Genomic DNA, 17,151 nt, shown 5'->3' with positions numbered 1-17,151 from the left:
CCAACTATCAATTTTGCTATTTATTTTATTTAGATTTATTCGGATTTTGTTTTTTTATTCAATAAATTACATTTATTAAAAAAAACAGTCATATATTTATTCAATAACATTTATCGGTACATTGCACGGACAGAGGATGAGAGGACCCGTCCTAATATCTCTATGTTAGGTAAAATAATGATTAAAAAACAAATCATAACCATTGAATTCTCCCTTAAAAGTTTAGAAAAAATCCAAATGAATGAATTTCACACGTGTGTGTAATTATATAGTAATGTTTTATTTAATTTTATGAATGAATTTCCACAATGTTTTCCAACCCAGCACAACACATAAATTGAAATAATCCTCGCTTTCCTTCATAAATGCAAGTAATTAAATCTTATACGCGTACAAATTTAATATATAATCCAAATTCTCTCTCTCTCTCTCTCTCTCTCTCTCTCTCCACATCATTTCTTGTTAGGGTTTTCGTTCTGTAATTTTCTGTCTTCCATTTTTCTTCTCGTCACTCCAAATTCTGATTTTCTAATTGATGGTTCAGTTTATGGGTTTAAGGGATCACGCTTCAGAATCGAAGGTCAGTTTTGTGATCGAGGATTCGCTTGAAGAAGAACACGCTCCTCTCAACAAGCGTTGCAAAGTTTGTATCTATCTTTCTCTCATTATTGCATTACGGTTTTACTTTTTGTTTTTTTATTATGTTTACTGTTACGTTTGATTCTATTTTTCATCTAAATTGTTAGACTTGTATAATTGATTTTGATATGTTTGGAGTTTGGATTCGATTTTGCCTCCGAAATTGATTATTTGAGTCTGCAATTTAGGGTTTTTGTTGTACTATTAGTTTTTAGATTCAACGTATTCAGTTTTGTTTTTGACTTTCTTTTCATATTGTTCATGGTTTTGCTTATTGTTTAGCAATGGAGTAGTTCAAATGGTTCATGTTTCAGTTTTCCTTCGCAAGATCATAACATACTTGATGAGCCTAGCCCTTTGGGTTTACGCCTTAGGAAGAGCCCTTCGCTGTTAGATTTGATTCAAGCGAAGCTCTCTCATGGGGATAAGGTTGTTTCAAATGAAAAGGATGAAAGTCTAAACTCTGGAGTGAAAAAGGAGAGCCGGCCTCCTGTTGAAAAGCTTAAGGCTTCGAATTTCCCAGCTACGGTTTTAAGAATTGGTTCATGGGAGGTAGATTGAAGATTCTACATTTGATTTGTGTTTGGGGAATTTGTTTTTTCTGAATTGGGTTATTTAACTCATGTATGTATATACTGTCTTTATTGCAGTATACCTCAAAACATGAGGGTGATTTAGTGGCAAAGTGTTACTTTGCCAAACAGAAGCTTGTTTGGGAAGTTCTTGAAGGTGAGCTGAAGAGTAAAATTGAAATCCAATGGGCAGATATCACTGCACTTAAAGCAAATTGTCCTGAGGACGGACCTAGCACATTGTCTATAGTGGTAATTTATTCTCCCATTTTTTTTGTGTTCTCTATGTTAGTCGAGTCAATAGTTCTTCAACATGCAAATCACATATGTGATCATGCATGGGTAATTGTTCGGTTTTCATTGATTTATAAATGATATTATGTGTATTGTAGGTTGCTAGGCAGCCTCTTTTCTTTAGGGAGACTAATCCTCAACCTAGAAAGCATACATTGTGGCAAACAGCAACCGATTTTACCGGCGGACAGGCTATCAAATCCAGGTATATTACTTTTAAGGTTGTCAAGTTAGATTTTATAGTATTTGTGAGCTTTAGATGACTCCTTGTTGTAGACAAGCATGAGTTATTGTATTATGATTTATAGTATTATATATTGGAATTTGGGGTAGCCGATACGAAAATTAATAGGATATAAAGTATGCAATGATAATATCGGTTATAAAGTATGCAATGATATCGGTCACACTTTTTAAAAATTAAAATAAGTAGAAAATCTGAAGTGTAGCCAAATTCTTTAAAACATTAAATTAAAATATTAGACAATTTAAAAAGTATACAAGCTGAAAAGGTGAGTTGGTTAGTGGGTATTATGTATAATATCTCACTACCATTACCTAGTAATGACACAACTCACCTCTTTAGAAAAAAAGTAGGTAACTTCCGTCATCATCATCTAATAATCCCTGGTTCTTCACTTTGTTCACATGATGATTATTTTGGAGAAGAGAAGAATAATTATATCTTTTTATCTTTTATCACTAGTTAGAAGAACTTCTGGTTACTGGTTATTAGTTATTTTGAACGATTTAGATTTTGAGTTTAAAGTCACTTTTAATTTTTGTTTTTAGCTTTCTGCACCAATGTAAGCAACTATATATCATGCTTTATTAGTTGCGTGAATTATTGAGATTTTGAATTTAATGTCAATTACTTTTTTAATTTATGTTCACGCAGCTTTTATTTATGTGCAACATGCTTTATTTTACATACAATTATCTACACTTCACCTACATCGTGGCTTCCGTTACGCAATCTGCTATTTCTCATACAACACTTGGTTAAATTTGTTATTTTTACTTCGCAATGGGCTGGTACTGTGTTTTTACTTTCCTATTCCTCATATTTATACTAGGACTTTGTATTTGGGAACTTTATCTTGTGGTTGTTTAATTTGTAGGAAGCATTCTTTGCAATGTGAACTTTATCTCGTGGTTGTTTAATTTGCAGGAAGCATTTTTTGCAATGTGAACAAGGATTGTTGATCAAGCATTTTGAAAAGCTCATCCAGTGTGACGAACGTCTTCAGTATTTAAGCCAACAGCCAGAGATAAAGTTGGATTTACCTCATTCTGATTTTGCTTTTGATAACCATGACAATCTAAAAAAATCTGATTTGGATCAAGTCAACGGCAAAGGATCAGTAACGTCTCGTTTCCAGAACATGGGATCTCCTAACTCATCCCTGTCACCATCATTTACCTTAGACAGCATTCCTTGTGAAGCAGCTTCTTCCAGTTCAGGTACTAAAAAAAATTGGCTCTGATTTTGATTGGCTTTGATATTGGACCTATTATGTTATTTAACTATAAGAACTTTGAACGAAAGGAACTAGGCTGTGAAGCACCTTCCTCTTGTGTGGTGTCAGAGAGTTGATTTTCTGTGTGTTAGAGTGAGAGAGTTTTTTATACGGGGTATTCACATGTGACATGTGTCTTAGACTTAAATTTTAATGTACTTTTTCTTTGCTTGCTGGTTAATATTTGGAAATTTATCGGTGGAAGGATGATGCATGGCTATGAAAATCAAGTAGCAGATGGATGGATTACTGGTGGTTTTCATTAGTAGATTTGCCTCTTAGGATCATCATGTTCTATTGAGTACTGAGAGCCATAAACTTTAAGTAACTAATATTAGGAATTTGTTACCTCCAATTAAAATATTAGTCAAATATGAAAGAAATACCATGATCTGTGTACCAAAAAGCATTGCTTTGCTGCTGATAGATTATGAAAATTTTCTTCCAACACCTGTCAAATACAAGTACAATTATAAAATCTATGATGGTCGAACACGTTCATCATTAATTCAATATGCTTAGCTTGCTAAATATAATGTACAAGTTCTCTATGCAGCTGTACATGTCTTCATACTGAAACTAATCTGTGTTTTGTTATCGAAAGTTGAAAGTCTATTTCCATCTTGTGTGCAACAGAAGTGATAAATAGTTCTGAAGCTGATTCGAAAGGCCCAAAAAACTGGGATCAAATAAAACTGCCAGGGCTTCGTCCGTCCATGTCAGTGAGCGATTTTATTGGCCACATTGAACATCACCTTTCGGAAGAAATGGCCTCAGGGAATCTATCATCTCCTGCTAAAAGAATGGACTACAATGTAATGCTGGAGGACATTGCACATCATCTCCTTAATGACAATCATGTTACAACAGATTCTGACGAAATATCACTTATGTCAAGGGTCAATTCTCTTTGCTGTCTTCTGCAAAAGGATCCTGTAGAAGTGCCGAATTCACATGACAATTCGCATGACAGCAAGAGCTCACTTGAAGGACCTAATGATGAAAAAAATATTCAACTTGGTCATGATCTTGAGTCAATGCAGAGCAACAAAACCAAAATAGATATGAAGGCAGCTGAAGAGGACTCGAGAAACGGTTACGGTGGCCATCAGGCACCGGGCATGTCTAGGAAAGACTCATTCGGAGAATTGCTTCAAAGTCTCCCTCGTATTGCATCTCTTCCAAAGTTCTTGTTTAACATATCAGAAGATTAGTCTCATGTTTGAAATTTTAGAATCTTCAAGTAGACATAGAAAGGTCAATTTTTATCATGGGGTGCACTAGGATTTGGAAAATGTTTTAGTGAAGAACCTTGGTGCAACCCATGTATGAAACTCAGGTGCTGCAGTCCTTAATTTTTTTCTTTTTCATTGAGTCTCGTTGACATTTGTCTGCGTGCAAGTAAATTATGCTTTGCCTAGTAATACATTCTTGTACATGGATTTGGATTACCCGTATTGCTTTGACAAGGATGCACTTTTCTTTTTTAATACAATTTGTTTTTTCTAAAACAAGAGTTGATGTCTCGATTTGACTGATTTGTTTTTGGTCGAATCAAATCACGCGTGCTTCTACTGATAAAGGATCTTTTGTGATCAATGCCTAATGATGTTTTATTCAAAGAGAATTACTTAAATCACTCTAAGATTTATTACCACAACCTTTTGAAAAATAAAAAATATTCTTAAAATTCAAAAATTCGTCTTTGGATGTACATTTTAATTTTATGATTAAATTTATTTCAAAAATATACTTTTGAAATGTTTTTGAAAATTCATTTTCGAAATCTATTGAATGATATAAAAAAGTATAAATGAATGATGGAATTTTTGGATATTTTGGGTTATAATTTGGTTCTACATAGCTGCACAAGTTGGCTATGTTGTTTTGTTATTTAGAGTCAAAATCAAAACCCTACCTACGATTGGGTCAAAATCACCACACAAGTATAAGAGCAGCAGGAATAAACAAAGAGAAGTGGAATAGAATAGCAAACAGCACCAAAGACATGCCAATCTAGCGAACCCTTAACCATCCCCAAATTAAAATCTAGAAAGTTCCCTCATTTGTTTGTGTTTTTTTCATAGTTCAACGGGTTTCGAAAATATATTTTCGGAGACACTGTATTTCGACACAAATTTAGGCATAGAACTGAAATTTGACTAAAAAATAAATGAGCTGTGACGTCCAGAGATGTATTTTCAGAATCGGAGAAGTATTTTTGGATTTTCATAGGGTTCTTTTCCACTACTTAGGATGAGATTAATAATTTTCTTTACTCAATGTCTAATGATGGATCGTTCACTTTTCTACCGTTTATTTTTTTAGAATTTACTCTGGGAATTGCTTAAGGCACCATAAGAATTGTCACCACACCCTTCTGAAAAGTAAAAAATATCTCTAGAATTTAGAGAATTTAGAGATATATCTCCCGACGCACCTCAAGCACATACGTTTTTGAGTCAGATTCTAAGGCAATGTAAAAATAAATTTCATAAATGTATCTCTGTGTAAATTACGGAGATGCATATATAGACGTTGTTTTATTAAAAAATGCGACAAATCATTTCTCCTTCCCCACTTCTCAAAATACTCTCGAAAACTCTCAACCTCTCGAGTTTGAAACTCTCTCAACTCTCACACTCTCTCAAAAACATTCAACTCAATTCAAAACTTCTCTCATTAACATCAAATCGAACAAAGAGCTCACTCAACATCAAACTAGTTTTACGTTTGGTAAATTTATGATTTTTCTAAACTTTTTTTATTTCTTTATACATTTGTAGAAATTGAGCATTAGGTTATGTAATAGGTAGTTTAGAAATGTTATTGAAATGAACAATATGTTTGATAGATGGTTTAAATGATCAATGCATTAGTTTGGATGTTAACATGGACTGCATTTCACCATCAACATGCTTTTGAGTTGCAGAACCTTACAGAGATGTATCTCCGAATTTTTCAACTTTTTGATTTCTAGAATCGGGAGATGCATCTCTGAAGTTTATGTTGATGATATAATATTTGGTTCCATCAACATGCAACTAGTCAAAGAATTTTCTAAGCTTATGTAGGATGAGTTTGAGATGAGTCTAATTTGGGAGTTAAATTACTTTCTCGGACTTCAAATCAAGCAACTCAAGGAATGGACATTTGTATGTCAAGCCAAATATTATCACAAGTTGCTTAAACGCTTTGGAATGGCAGATTCGAAGTCAATTGACACTCCGATGCCCACAAATGAAAACTTGAATAGAGACGAACATGGTAAGAATGTTGACGTTAAAATGTATAGAGATATGATTGGATCTCTTTTATACCTCACTGCATCAAGGTCTGATATAATGTTTAGTGTGTGCATGTGTGCTCGGTATCAATCCGCTCCCAAGGAATAACATTTAAAAGTTGTAAAGCGCATTCTTAGATACCTTCACGATACATCAAATTATGAACTTTGATTTTCCAAAGGGAGTGATTATAGTTTGGTTGGTTACTCCGATTCTGATTTTTCCGATTATAAATCGGATAAGAAAAGTATTAGTGGTACATGACACTTATTTTCAAACTTCTTAGTTAGTTTGCATAACAAGAAGCAAGTCTCTGTTGCTCCAATTCTTTGTCAAAAACAAAAATTACTTGACTTCGATATTAACCTTGAATGTATTCCTATCACTTGTGACAACACTAACGTGATCAACCTAACAGAAAATCTGGTGTTACAATCTCGTACTAAACATGTTGAGATACGCCACCATTTTCTACGAGACCATGTTGAAAAAGGTGATGTCATTTTTGAGCATGTTGATACCAAAAATCAACTTGTGGATATTTTTACAAAATCACTTGCGACTGATCCATTTTTTAATATTCGTCGGGAATTGGGCATTCTCGATATCTCAAATCTTTCCTAACATATGTTGAATGCATTCACTTTCTATATTTTGTTTAACTTTTGTTCGAAAGTTCATTTTCGTGTGAATTCTCTGTCTCATCCTATGAGGTAATGTCGTTCTCTATTTATCTCTTTGTCCTTAAAGTTTCTATGAAATATGTAGCTTAACTATGACTAAATTGATTGCATGTTTATGATCCATGATTATGTGATATAAATGATGAATCATGAAGTTAATATGTGTTCACTTCTAAAAATTTCAATCGATTACACATGTATTTTCAATTTATATGCTTATAGTGACATCTTGTTTTATCTCTTCATCATATGTATCTCATATCATTAACGTCAAATATTTGAAATAGTTGTAATGATATGTGTGGGTTAACATGTTATTTAACTTTTCCTTGCATAAAAAATGCATTTATGCTTTCATGTACTTTTTGTTTATTATATTCTTATATTGTAACCTTTTATGACAATTGTGATTTGGATATTATGTTGCTATACTTGGTTGTGTATTTATGATTTAGTTTTGTTTTCAATTAAGACATTATTCTATGTGAGTGCTTGTTTTAATTGGATTGTTTAATCTTTACAACGCCTCTAAGTTCGTTTATTTATATATGTTGTTGTGTATTGTTCATGATGCTTCTCACGTTTTCTGTCTTTGCCTCTTTTTGATATTGTCAAAGGAGAAGAAGCATAAAGTTTATGATGCACATATTCAAAGGGAAAATTTTCAAAGTCATCAAGGGTGTCTAATATGCTTTTCCATCATAAAAAAGGGTGAGTATGTGAGTGCAATATGTTTTTGATGTATTTTGAATGATGTCAAAACTAGGTAGCTTAGATCTTTATCTATTTGGACCTTACAGTCTTAAATATGCATCATCATCATCATAGAACATGTAAGACTAGATTACACAAGTCATCACATGCCTAAAATATGATTTTTTTCACACAAAAAAATCATGCATGGGTCGATACACCTCAATATGGGTCGATACATACTGGGTGGAATTTCAAAGAATTTGAATCTGGCTCAAATGGGTCCATACAAACGATAAATGGGTCGATACATCCTGCAAATGGGTCGACTCATTTTCGGTTGGGTTATCTCAATCTGAAAGGTGTTTTCAAGGATTTGCCACTATCATGAATGTATCGATACATTTAAGTAATGGATCGATACATTAAGCGAATGAGTCGATTCTCCCATGTTTGGAGTTGATACATCCTGAAATGTTTTTCTCTCAAATTGGCTACTTCCTGCAATGTATCGACTATATTTGGCTTCGAATTGAGTTATTCAGTTGATGTATTAACTCCTAAGTCAATGCATTGTGTACCAAATTTTAAAAATTGCATTTTGGCTAGAAGTCTGTTTTACTCATTTCTTTTCTACACTCACACATACATAGAAATAATCATTCATGCATCATTTCTAAGTATTGAATCCTGAAAGATATAAAGAATTCTCGTCATCTTCAACCTCTCTTGAAGCATTCATCAACTACACATAATCATTTTTTATTATTTGTTGGTAAGAAAAGATTGATAAGCTCCAATTTAGGATTGTGTACTCAAATTGGCTTGAGATTTTCTTTAGGGGATTCAAGGATAAAACTTTTAGGGTTTTTACTCCAAGATCATGGATTGATTTAGAGGTTTTTGCACAATTATTTTTAACTTGGATTCGGCTGAGCGAAGGCTTTGAAGAACGGGGATTCTTGCAAAGAAGTAGCGGTAATCAGAGGATAAATTGAAAGGCTTGGGACAAGATTTTGCAATTTGGATTCATTCATATGAAGGTTTTGAAGAACGGAAGATTCGGTCAAAGGAGTAGCGATAACCGGAGCATCATAATGGAGATCTTATGTGGCTTGACATTTCTAAGATCAAGGGTAGAGAATGAGTTAGGATCAACATCAAATATAAGGTTTGGGATTTGCATTTCTACTACTTCTCTTGTAAACTGATATTGCAAAGGATAATTGCAATATCTCAATTCGATTTTGATTTGAGGGCAGACGTACCCATAGTGAGGACAATTGAGGAACTGTCTAAACAAATCATGATTCTCTCTCTCTCTCTCTCTCTCTCTCTCTCTCTCTCTCTCTCTCTCTCTCTCTCTTCTCTCCTCCTCTCTTCTCTCTCTCTCTCTCTCTCTCTCTCTATCTCTCCTCTCTCTCTCCTCTCTCTCTCCTCTCTTCTCTCTCTCTCTCTTCTCTCTCTCTCCTCTCTCTCTCTCTCCTCTCTCTCTCTCTCTCTCCTCTCTCTCTCTCTCTCTTCTCTCTCTCTCCTCTCTTTTAGATTTTGATAACACTTACTATAAAATTTGAAACTGTTTGTGAAATCATTGCAATTGAGTTTGTGGTAACCTCAACATAAAGAGAATCAAGTTTGGTGTATTACGCACGAGGTGTTCGATAAAATTATTATACACCAAGTGTTCGACAAAATTCCTTAGTCAAATTTTATTTTTACTTCTCATTGGAAATCATTTATCTTAAGTGTGGTTTATATCCAAACAAACTATATTTAAGTCGTTGATTGGATTTTTTTCATCTTTAGCATACTTTATATTACGGTTTGTACGCATATCCGATCCTATCAAATAACGGTTCGGATAGACGAGAGTCGATCCAAATTTGTTTTCGTTTGCTATAGAATAATACTTTTCAAAACTAAATTTTAATACAAAAAATTCATTAGGCGATCTATTCAATCCTCCCAGTGGAAAGGTTTAGCATGAAGTTCTCGGTTCTGTAAAACTAGACTCGGAAATAAGGGGTATTAATAGGCAGTGAATAACTTGTGAAGCTAACCGCCTCCTGAGTTCTATGTAGTATGTGGAACGAGTGCATCCACATTCACATATCATATGAAGTTAAATGAGCTTTGTTTCCCTTCTTGATGCGAGTGCAATATGTATAATAGTTTTAGAAATCTTATTGACTGAGTGAACTCACTTATGGTTTAGTAGGACTCTACTACGATAGAAATATCTCACTCCATATTATTGATTCTTTCAAATTACCATTTGAGCGAGCAATGCTAGAGGTGAAGTTGACTTGAGGTTCTCATTTTTCTATCCGTAGATAAAGTGATCATAACCACTAAAACTCACAAACATAAACGGTGAGAGTCAGGTTCATACCCTAGTATTGACATCCAACATAGCGGCATCAGTTTTGCATCAGTTTTTGTCGATTGGTGTAGACACTTAACTATATCAACTAAATCAAAGGGAATTGTATTTATCAGTAGACAAAGTGATCATAACCATTAGAAACTCACAACCGTGTGTGAGAATCAGGGCTTTTGCTTGGGTTAAGGTTTTCATTGGTGTAAGGACTTGTCTATATCATAAGGCTAATTATGCAGATTCTAAATTTACTAAACCAGAGAACTTTAAAAGAGATAGATGAACACTAGATGTCCAAATAAAACGAGTTGTAAATAATATTCACAATTTGTACAATACCATAAAAGATAGAAATATGTACACAGAAAAGGGAGGAATTGAAAGAGAGCTCTGTACAGATAGTTAACTGATTCAAAACTCATAACGAGCATTTAAACTTTGAATATTGTTTATATACAATTGAATTCTTCCATCATGTCTAATCTGCTACTACCATGATGAAGAAGCAGGATCAGGAAGTAGGAGAGGATGAACGAATGGCGGTATCGGGTAACATGGCTACCGTCACTACAAAATATTCACATCCAACAGGTAGACCATATGGATTTGGAGTTGAACCTGAATTCAAGGTCAACCAGTCAGTAGTCCCTTTGTCAGAAGTTGTCACCCTACCGTGCTCCGGCAATGCCTTCACAATTTGGTGTTCGATATGCACAATCTGTCCGACGATGTAGTTAGGTCTGCTTGGAAGATGGTCTGTAAATAGTGCCACGGATTCGGCAGATAAGTAGTAGTAGTTAGATTTGTTCTTTGTAATTGCCTCGTAATGTCCGGATTGAGTCACCACAAAGGCAGCAATCTCATGAACTTCTAGACAACCAAAAGAAATCTTCTCTTTATTTGCCTGTAATGTAACAATCGTAACCATAGTTAACATCTCAGTCCAGAATATGCTATCAAGGGTCTGTTTGGATAAATAACTTAATTAATTAAGCACTTATAGCATAAACAATTTTCAAATAAGTTGTTTTCATAACATATCTCGGAGAGCTTATGGACATATGTAATTTGTTGTCATGTTCTGTTAAGAAACATAAGGATGGCAAATTACCTGCTTCTCAATTTGGTGCTTATTGTAATAAGTTTTGACCTGCTCTCTTTTCTCCTCCAATTCTTTACGGAGCTGTTCGTTAGATGCATCCATTCTGGTGTACTTATCATGCAATTCTTCACGATGCCTAGATAAGAAACCAACTTTATCGGCCAATACTCGAATACATTTTCGGAACTCGACAATATCATCATCATCTCTGTCATTAGCAGAACTGAAAATAGAGAAATTTTGTTACAATTCATACATAAATGATATAACTGGAAAGAACGTCAGTCTAATACAATAGCCGAGAATCTATTTTATTTTATAATACAAACAAAACAAAGCTTTTTTAACTGAAAATAGAGATAACTCGTCACAATCACAAATAATTGATATCACCGGAAAGCATGTCAGTCAAATACAATAGCCTAGAATCTTCTTTATTTGATAACAAACAGCAAGGAATTTTTTAGGCATCATTTAGACAATAAAACCCCCTCCTCGAAAGACAAAAAAGGATACAAAGGTGGCAAGAACGGTCAATTGTATGAATTCTCGACTGATAAAGAAATTGCAAAATCAATGCACCTATTGATGGCCTCGTAAGGATCATATTTCATGTGATAAGTTATTAGAATATTAAAAGAACTAGAATGAATATCTAAACTACTAAAATGTGTGCGATTTACTCCAAACTTATGAATAAGGAAGTTAGTTACTTTCATCGCAACTAGACTACCAAACAGGACTTTTTCCCTTTCTAAGGAGGAATGGATGCAATGCAACAGGAAGGGAGTTGATATAATATTCTTTTAGAAAATAGATTCCGTCGTGATATATATTATATAGGTTAATGTAAGTAAATTACTTGGCCAAAGATTGTGCTAAATTGCGCAGCGAATCAGCAAAATCAGCAACACCGGCAGGGGAATAAACACAGGTCTTGAGTCTTTCAAAAAAGCTGCGCATCTTTATAACAGATGCACGCAATAAATTATATTCCGAGGCCCTTCTGTCAGCAGAACTTTTTTGTGTTTGAGCTTCCTCTCTTGCCTCGTGCAAACAATTCTCCAAGTGAGCACAATTCATCTATATGAAAGAGAGAAAAATACATTAAGATAGAAAAGGCAAGCACGGAATGGAATCCTAGTTTCTGTAATAACAAAGAAAGAAAACCGTTACAGAGATTGGAAAATGACAACAAACAGCAAACAGTAAGAAAAGAATGAATCATTTAGGGACTTGCTTTAGAAAATCAACTTGCAACTCTAAAATGATACGTATGTTATTCAATTTCACATGCTGTTACCTGAGATTCATCAAGTAATTTTCGATTTGCTTCCAACTCCCTTTTGAGCACAGCAACCTCCTCCATAAAGGCGGTGAGCTTTGTATCGGTTTCATTCAATTGATTTGACTTATCTGCAAGTGCACCTTGTAGTTCCAACAACTTATCATCGTTTACTTTGGTATCCAAGTTTAGACAAACTGTTGAGTCACGAGGTACAAGATCATGCGAGACAGGCATGCTCTCAGCAGTCGAACTGTTTGTTAGTGACAAACCCAATTGTCCACCTATCTTATCTTTTTTATCTTTATCACCGCTTTGCACTTCTTCACGGTGAGGCTCCACCATAGATGAATCAAGGTGAGGGTTCTGCATACCAGATGAATCCCACATCTTTTCATCCGCCCCATCTAAAGATTTACCAGCACGCTCTGTGAAAAAATTAAGTTTTGCATCAAAGGAACTTGAGATACAAGAAACCTCATCCATGGGCTCACTAGTAGATGCGCAAGGCATGTTGGCTTCACCACTCACACATTCTGACTTGTAATTATCTGTCTTCCCGGTAAGAAGAGGAAAGTCAGCAGCATCGTTTACATTGGACATCTTCTGCCCCTGCACATACTGATCAGATAATTTTTGCTCCAATTCTTGAATACGTTTCTCATATGACTCACATTGCATCTGCTTCATCTTAAGCATGGATTGAACTTGTCTGATATACTCATCTTTCAAGTGCAAGGCTTCCGAAGTCTTCGCGGTGGCATTCTGCAGTATATTTCCCACCCCATTGTCGTCCAATGACTCGTACTCTATCTGAGGGCATAGAGAGCACATTAAAGCTATTCTACCAGCAAGCTCAGCTTTCAGTTTTGCATTCTCAACCTCCATCATGCAGGTTCCAGCGATTTCTACCAAACCACTGTCATCAAGGAGGTCTTTCGAATCATATTTCTCAGTTGAGTTAGATGATGTATCTACAGCCTCTGCTAATTGAGAATTATCACTAATCGAACCATATGTACCTTTAAAGCTACCATGCTTCTCCATCTTAAAAGTTACTCCTGCTATATACTCAGGAGCATAACGATCCACGTCTGATATGTCAATATTAAGCAAACCATCATCAAACGGAGCTATGTTGACATCACAGTGATTAGGAGAGTCAAACAACCCCATACATGATAATACATCCCTAGGAATGCTTGAACCGTGAACTCTCATAAAGTCGTCCCGTTTCGAGACCTCAAGCTCCCGTTTTGTAGCAAGCCTTTCAGCCAGTTGGCCAGCCATGCCCATGTAAAGCTTCATAGAAGCTTTTCGTCTCACTATTTCTGCAAGGCAAGCTCGGTATGAAGGACCAACACTATGGAACAGTTTTAAATCCCCAAATAAACCGTCCTGTCGAACCATCGCCTCTCTGAATACAGGGAACTGTAGCTTCTGATCTTTGATGAGGTAAGAAACATAAGCTACGCTTTGCATGTAATTGTGCACAAATAGGTTCATTTCATTCTTCTTCTCCTTGCAAAAGTCAAGTAGCTTAGTAATAGCACGATCGCAAGCCTGCATTTTAGGCAAGTGACTTTTGTCGTGAACATCATACATAGGACCCAGGGCAGAAACTGCATCGTGCGGACGAAGTGAGGAGGACAACTGGGGAGACAGACAATCATCCACAAGTTTCTTGACAGTGTTAACATCTTTGCTGCAGAAATCCCAACACACACGTAAGTTATAAGTGGGGCTAATAATTTTATTAACAATATCCAAAACACAAAAAGAATAATTGAAATGTAGAATGGTGAATATGAACTGGATTATGCAATCAATACAAATACAAAAAAGTGATATCGGGAATCAAATGCCGTTCCATATTATATATATTACTTCTCCTCTGGTGTACTATTAAACTAAGACACAAAAACTAGCTTCAACTGTAAAAGCTTCATAATTGTCATGCAGCCGCAAGAACTGCGCGGAAATGGTTCAAAGAAAAAATCGGATAGTGGCCACTAACACAACATATGAGAAGCTACAAGCTGGAATTGAATATTAAATTCACAAAACAAGTAACAAAGTTAATAAATAGGATGCCACGTCAAGGTCAAGATAATACATTAACATGCTTGCTCAGCACTAATGATCACCTAGAAAACTGAAAAATAAAAAAGAAAACTAACCTCAGAGATTGCATGATACTCTTCTGTTCATTTATAAATCTGTGATGCTCCTTAATTGCTTGCTCCAAATTCTTGGCAGCCAAGAAAGGCCTAGAGGTCAGCAAGTCTTCAGTCCGGCGCTTCACTTCCCCAAAACTCTGCTTAAATTGTGACATTTTATTCTCGAACTGCTTGTGGGAGCTGGTGCAACTCTCCACTGACTTTCTCAGGGTTTCTTCATTCACAAAATCCAGTAAGCATTTGCGATTTGCAGTTTGCAAAGCCGGATGAAGTTTAATAGATCTAAGTTTCTCAACATTCTTTCCAAAATTAGTCAAAAGATCAGAATGAATTCTGTGTTGTTGCAGGTAACGTTTCATGAAATCGCCATAGTTTTGGTTAACAATTCGATAATAATGATCCAAATTACACGTTGCAACTTCCACGGCTCTTTCTTGAACCATCTGTTCCCTCAAAAGCCTCTCGCAATGCTCATATTTCATCGAGGTACCGCTATAAATCGCATGCCCCCTATGGTAATGATACCTGAATTGCCTCTCATAAGAAGGTAAAGCCTTCAAAGCAGGATCCAAAGCATCGTCAAGAGGATGCGGATCATGAGAGGACGAAGGCGACGGAGGCTCCAAATTTCCAGGAACATCAACTTGCTCCAACAGAGGAGGAGGCGCACTGTTAAGAAGCCTAGCTTTATTAAAAATAAACACCTCTTTGTCCTCAGACGGAAGCTTATAAGCAGACAAAGGCCGCTGCGGCTCAAGCTTCAAATCCAAACAAAGAACAAGCTGATCATTAAAGCCGATCCCAGTAACCAACTCAATAGACCGCATAACGCCCTCCACGAGGGCGTTTTCATCGCAATCCAACTCAAAGGAATGTCCATTCTCAGCAATATGAACCAATAGCTGTCTCCCATTGACCAAACTCCCAGCAATGCTGGAACTCATTTTATCAACACACCACAAAGTCCTTATATATCAACACAACAATACCTCAATCACAACCACAATCAGAAACACAATCCTCCAGAAAAAGAAACCAATCAATCAAATACCAAATAAAGGGCTTCACAAATCAATCAATTAAACGATCAGCTATAGGGTGAAAGTGAAAAACACACAATTTCACCACAAAGCCAATCCTTTTTCCAGCCAAACAAGATTTTATATAATTAACCCTAAAAACAATAAAACATTAATCAATGAAGAAACCAACAAATTCTCTCTGATTAGTCAAATCAGCAGAGAGAAAAAACAATCAACAAGAAAAAGCTTGTGATCAATAATGAAAGCTCAAGTTTGGAACATACCCATAAGAGAAAACCTTATAAAAACGCAAACTTTTAACCTAAGATCCTCTAAAAACCCTAGTTAAAACCAAACAAGTCAATAAAAAGAGACAGAGAAGCGAGTAACAAAGACACCTCAAATGCCCAAAAATAGAGGAAAATAAAAAAGCCCAGAAAGGAATAAACCCGACCCGTAACCCAACGAGGATACAGCAAAATTGGGCGAGAATCTTGGGGGATTTTATCGTTAGAGAAGATTACGTGTAGATGATGATGATGATGAAGAATTTCAGAACATATCGGCTAAGAAAACACAACAGAATAAGGTTGTCACGAAACAACGAAAACGATGATATTTTAGGAATCACTCTATACGCTAAACCCGATACCCTGCTTTTTTTTATAATTATTTTTTTTATTGCCGAAAAATGTTTTTGGTTGTGTGTTTAAAATTGAACATTAGAAGCTTCTTCGGGAAGCAAGTAACCCTCTGATAGTAGAAGCAACCTTTCTTCTTCCTCTATCTCTCCCCTTCTTTCTCTCTCCTCACCGAACGTTTTCAATACAACCCACCATTTTCTAATTTATTTATTCTAATAATTATTATTATTATTATTATTATTATTATTATAACATCTTTTATTCCTTTGATTTTTTGGATACTCTAAATCGATACGAGAAATGGAATAAAGTGGAATAGAACATATTAAAATAAAATAAATATAATATTGTATTGTTTCGATATTTTATAACGGAATAAAATAATTTTTTCATTCCGATTAAATCAGAGAATATAAAAAGTGATGAAATGAAATTGAAAGGAATAGGATGAAATCCATTTCATCCAATTTCATTAGAATCTTTATTTTTTATTTCATTCTGCTCGGAAATGTTTCAGCAATGCAAAGATAGTTTTAACTTAATTTAATATATTTTTTTAGTCTTTAACTAAAAAAAATGGTTACAAAGCAATATCTTAACTTCACTTTTGATATTCTATTTGATCTCTTCCATCAATTTTTGACAACAAAAAAAAGGTTAAGTTTGATATTCTATTTGATATCTTCCGTCAATTATTGACAAAAAAAAACAAATTAAGTTATAGTGACTTAAATCATTAGTACGAATGAGTCTCAATATATAGTTAAAAACTAATACAGTCGGAATATATAATTAAAAATTGATAAACGGTTTAAATTGCATAAATTTTGTTTTTACAATTTAAATCGTG

General features: G+C 34.9%; 2 protein-coding genes across 4 annotated transcripts; one reads left to right on the top strand and one right to left on the bottom strand.

Moving 5' to 3' along the window:
• Nucleotides 1–252: 252 nt before the first annotated feature.
• Nucleotides 253–4,476, top strand: LOC127138465 (uncharacterized). 3 transcript variants are annotated; one of them, XM_051064927.1, is made up of 7 exons: nt 253–367; nt 545–643; nt 922–1,191; nt 1,290–1,463; nt 1,604–1,710; nt 2,677–2,969; nt 3,662–4,476. In XM_051064927.1, exons 2-7 carry the CDS (start codon nt 548–550, stop codon nt 4,237–4,239), a joined length of 1,518 nt encoding a protein of 505 aa, XP_050920884.1. In that variant the 5' UTR covers nt 253–367; nt 545–547; the 3' UTR covers nt 4,240–4,476. The 3 variants fall into 3 exon arrangements, with proteins under 3 accessions (XP_050920884.1, XP_050920883.1, XP_050920882.1); XM_051064926.1 differs by having other exon boundaries at nt 344–371; XM_051064925.1 differs by having other exon boundaries at nt 362–643.
• A 5,883-nt stretch (nt 4,477–10,359) lies between these two features.
• Nucleotides 10,360–16,476, bottom strand: LOC127138464 (autophagy-related protein 11). The gene is made up of 5 exons (XM_051064924.1): nt 14,636–16,476; nt 12,474–14,160; nt 12,033–12,253; nt 11,180–11,393; nt 10,360–10,972 (listed from the first exon to the last, which is right to left on the bottom strand). Exons 1-5 carry the CDS (start codon nt 15,577–15,579, stop codon nt 10,580–10,582), a joined length of 3,459 nt encoding a protein of 1,152 aa, XP_050920881.1. The 5' UTR covers nt 15,580–16,476; the 3' UTR covers nt 10,360–10,579.
• Nucleotides 16,477–17,151: the final 675 nt, after the last annotated feature.

Source organism: Lathyrus oleraceus, chromosome 4, assembly GCF_024323335.1.
Source record: "Lathyrus oleraceus cultivar Zhongwan6 chromosome 4, CAAS_Psat_ZW6_1.0, whole genome shotgun sequence".
NCBI classification, from domain to species: domain Eukaryota; kingdom Viridiplantae; phylum Streptophyta; class Magnoliopsida; order Fabales; family Fabaceae; genus Lathyrus; species Lathyrus oleraceus.
Note: the sequence above shows the minus strand (reverse complement) of the source record. Positions and strands in the feature narration are given on the sequence as shown.

Excerpts from the sequence above, each read along its gene's own strand:
- LOC127138465 (XM_051064925.1), top strand. The coding sequence starts at position 536 with ATGGTTCAGTTTATGGGTTTAAGGGATCACGCTTCAGAATCGAAGGTC. Across the intron at positions 1,464-1,603 it reads CTAGCACATTGTCTATAGTG|GTTGCTAGGCAGCCTCTTTT; the intron begins GTAATTTATTCT and ends TGTGTATTGTAG. Across the intron at positions 1,711-2,676 it reads GGACAGGCTATCAAATCCAG|GAAGCATTTTTTGCAATGTG; the intron begins GTATATTACTTT and ends TTTAATTTGCAG.
- LOC127138464 (XM_051064924.1), bottom strand. The coding sequence starts at position 15,579 with ATGAGTTCCAGCATTGCTGGGAGTTTGGTCAATGGGAGACAGCTATTG. Across the intron at positions 14,161-14,635 it reads AGTATCATGCAATCTCTGAG|CAAAGATGTTAACACTGTCA; the intron begins GTTAGTTTTCTT and ends GGATTTCTGCAG. Across the intron at positions 12,254-12,473 it reads AATTACTTGATGAATCTCAG|ATGAATTGTGCTCACTTGGA; the intron begins GTAACAGCATGT and ends TCTTTCATATAG.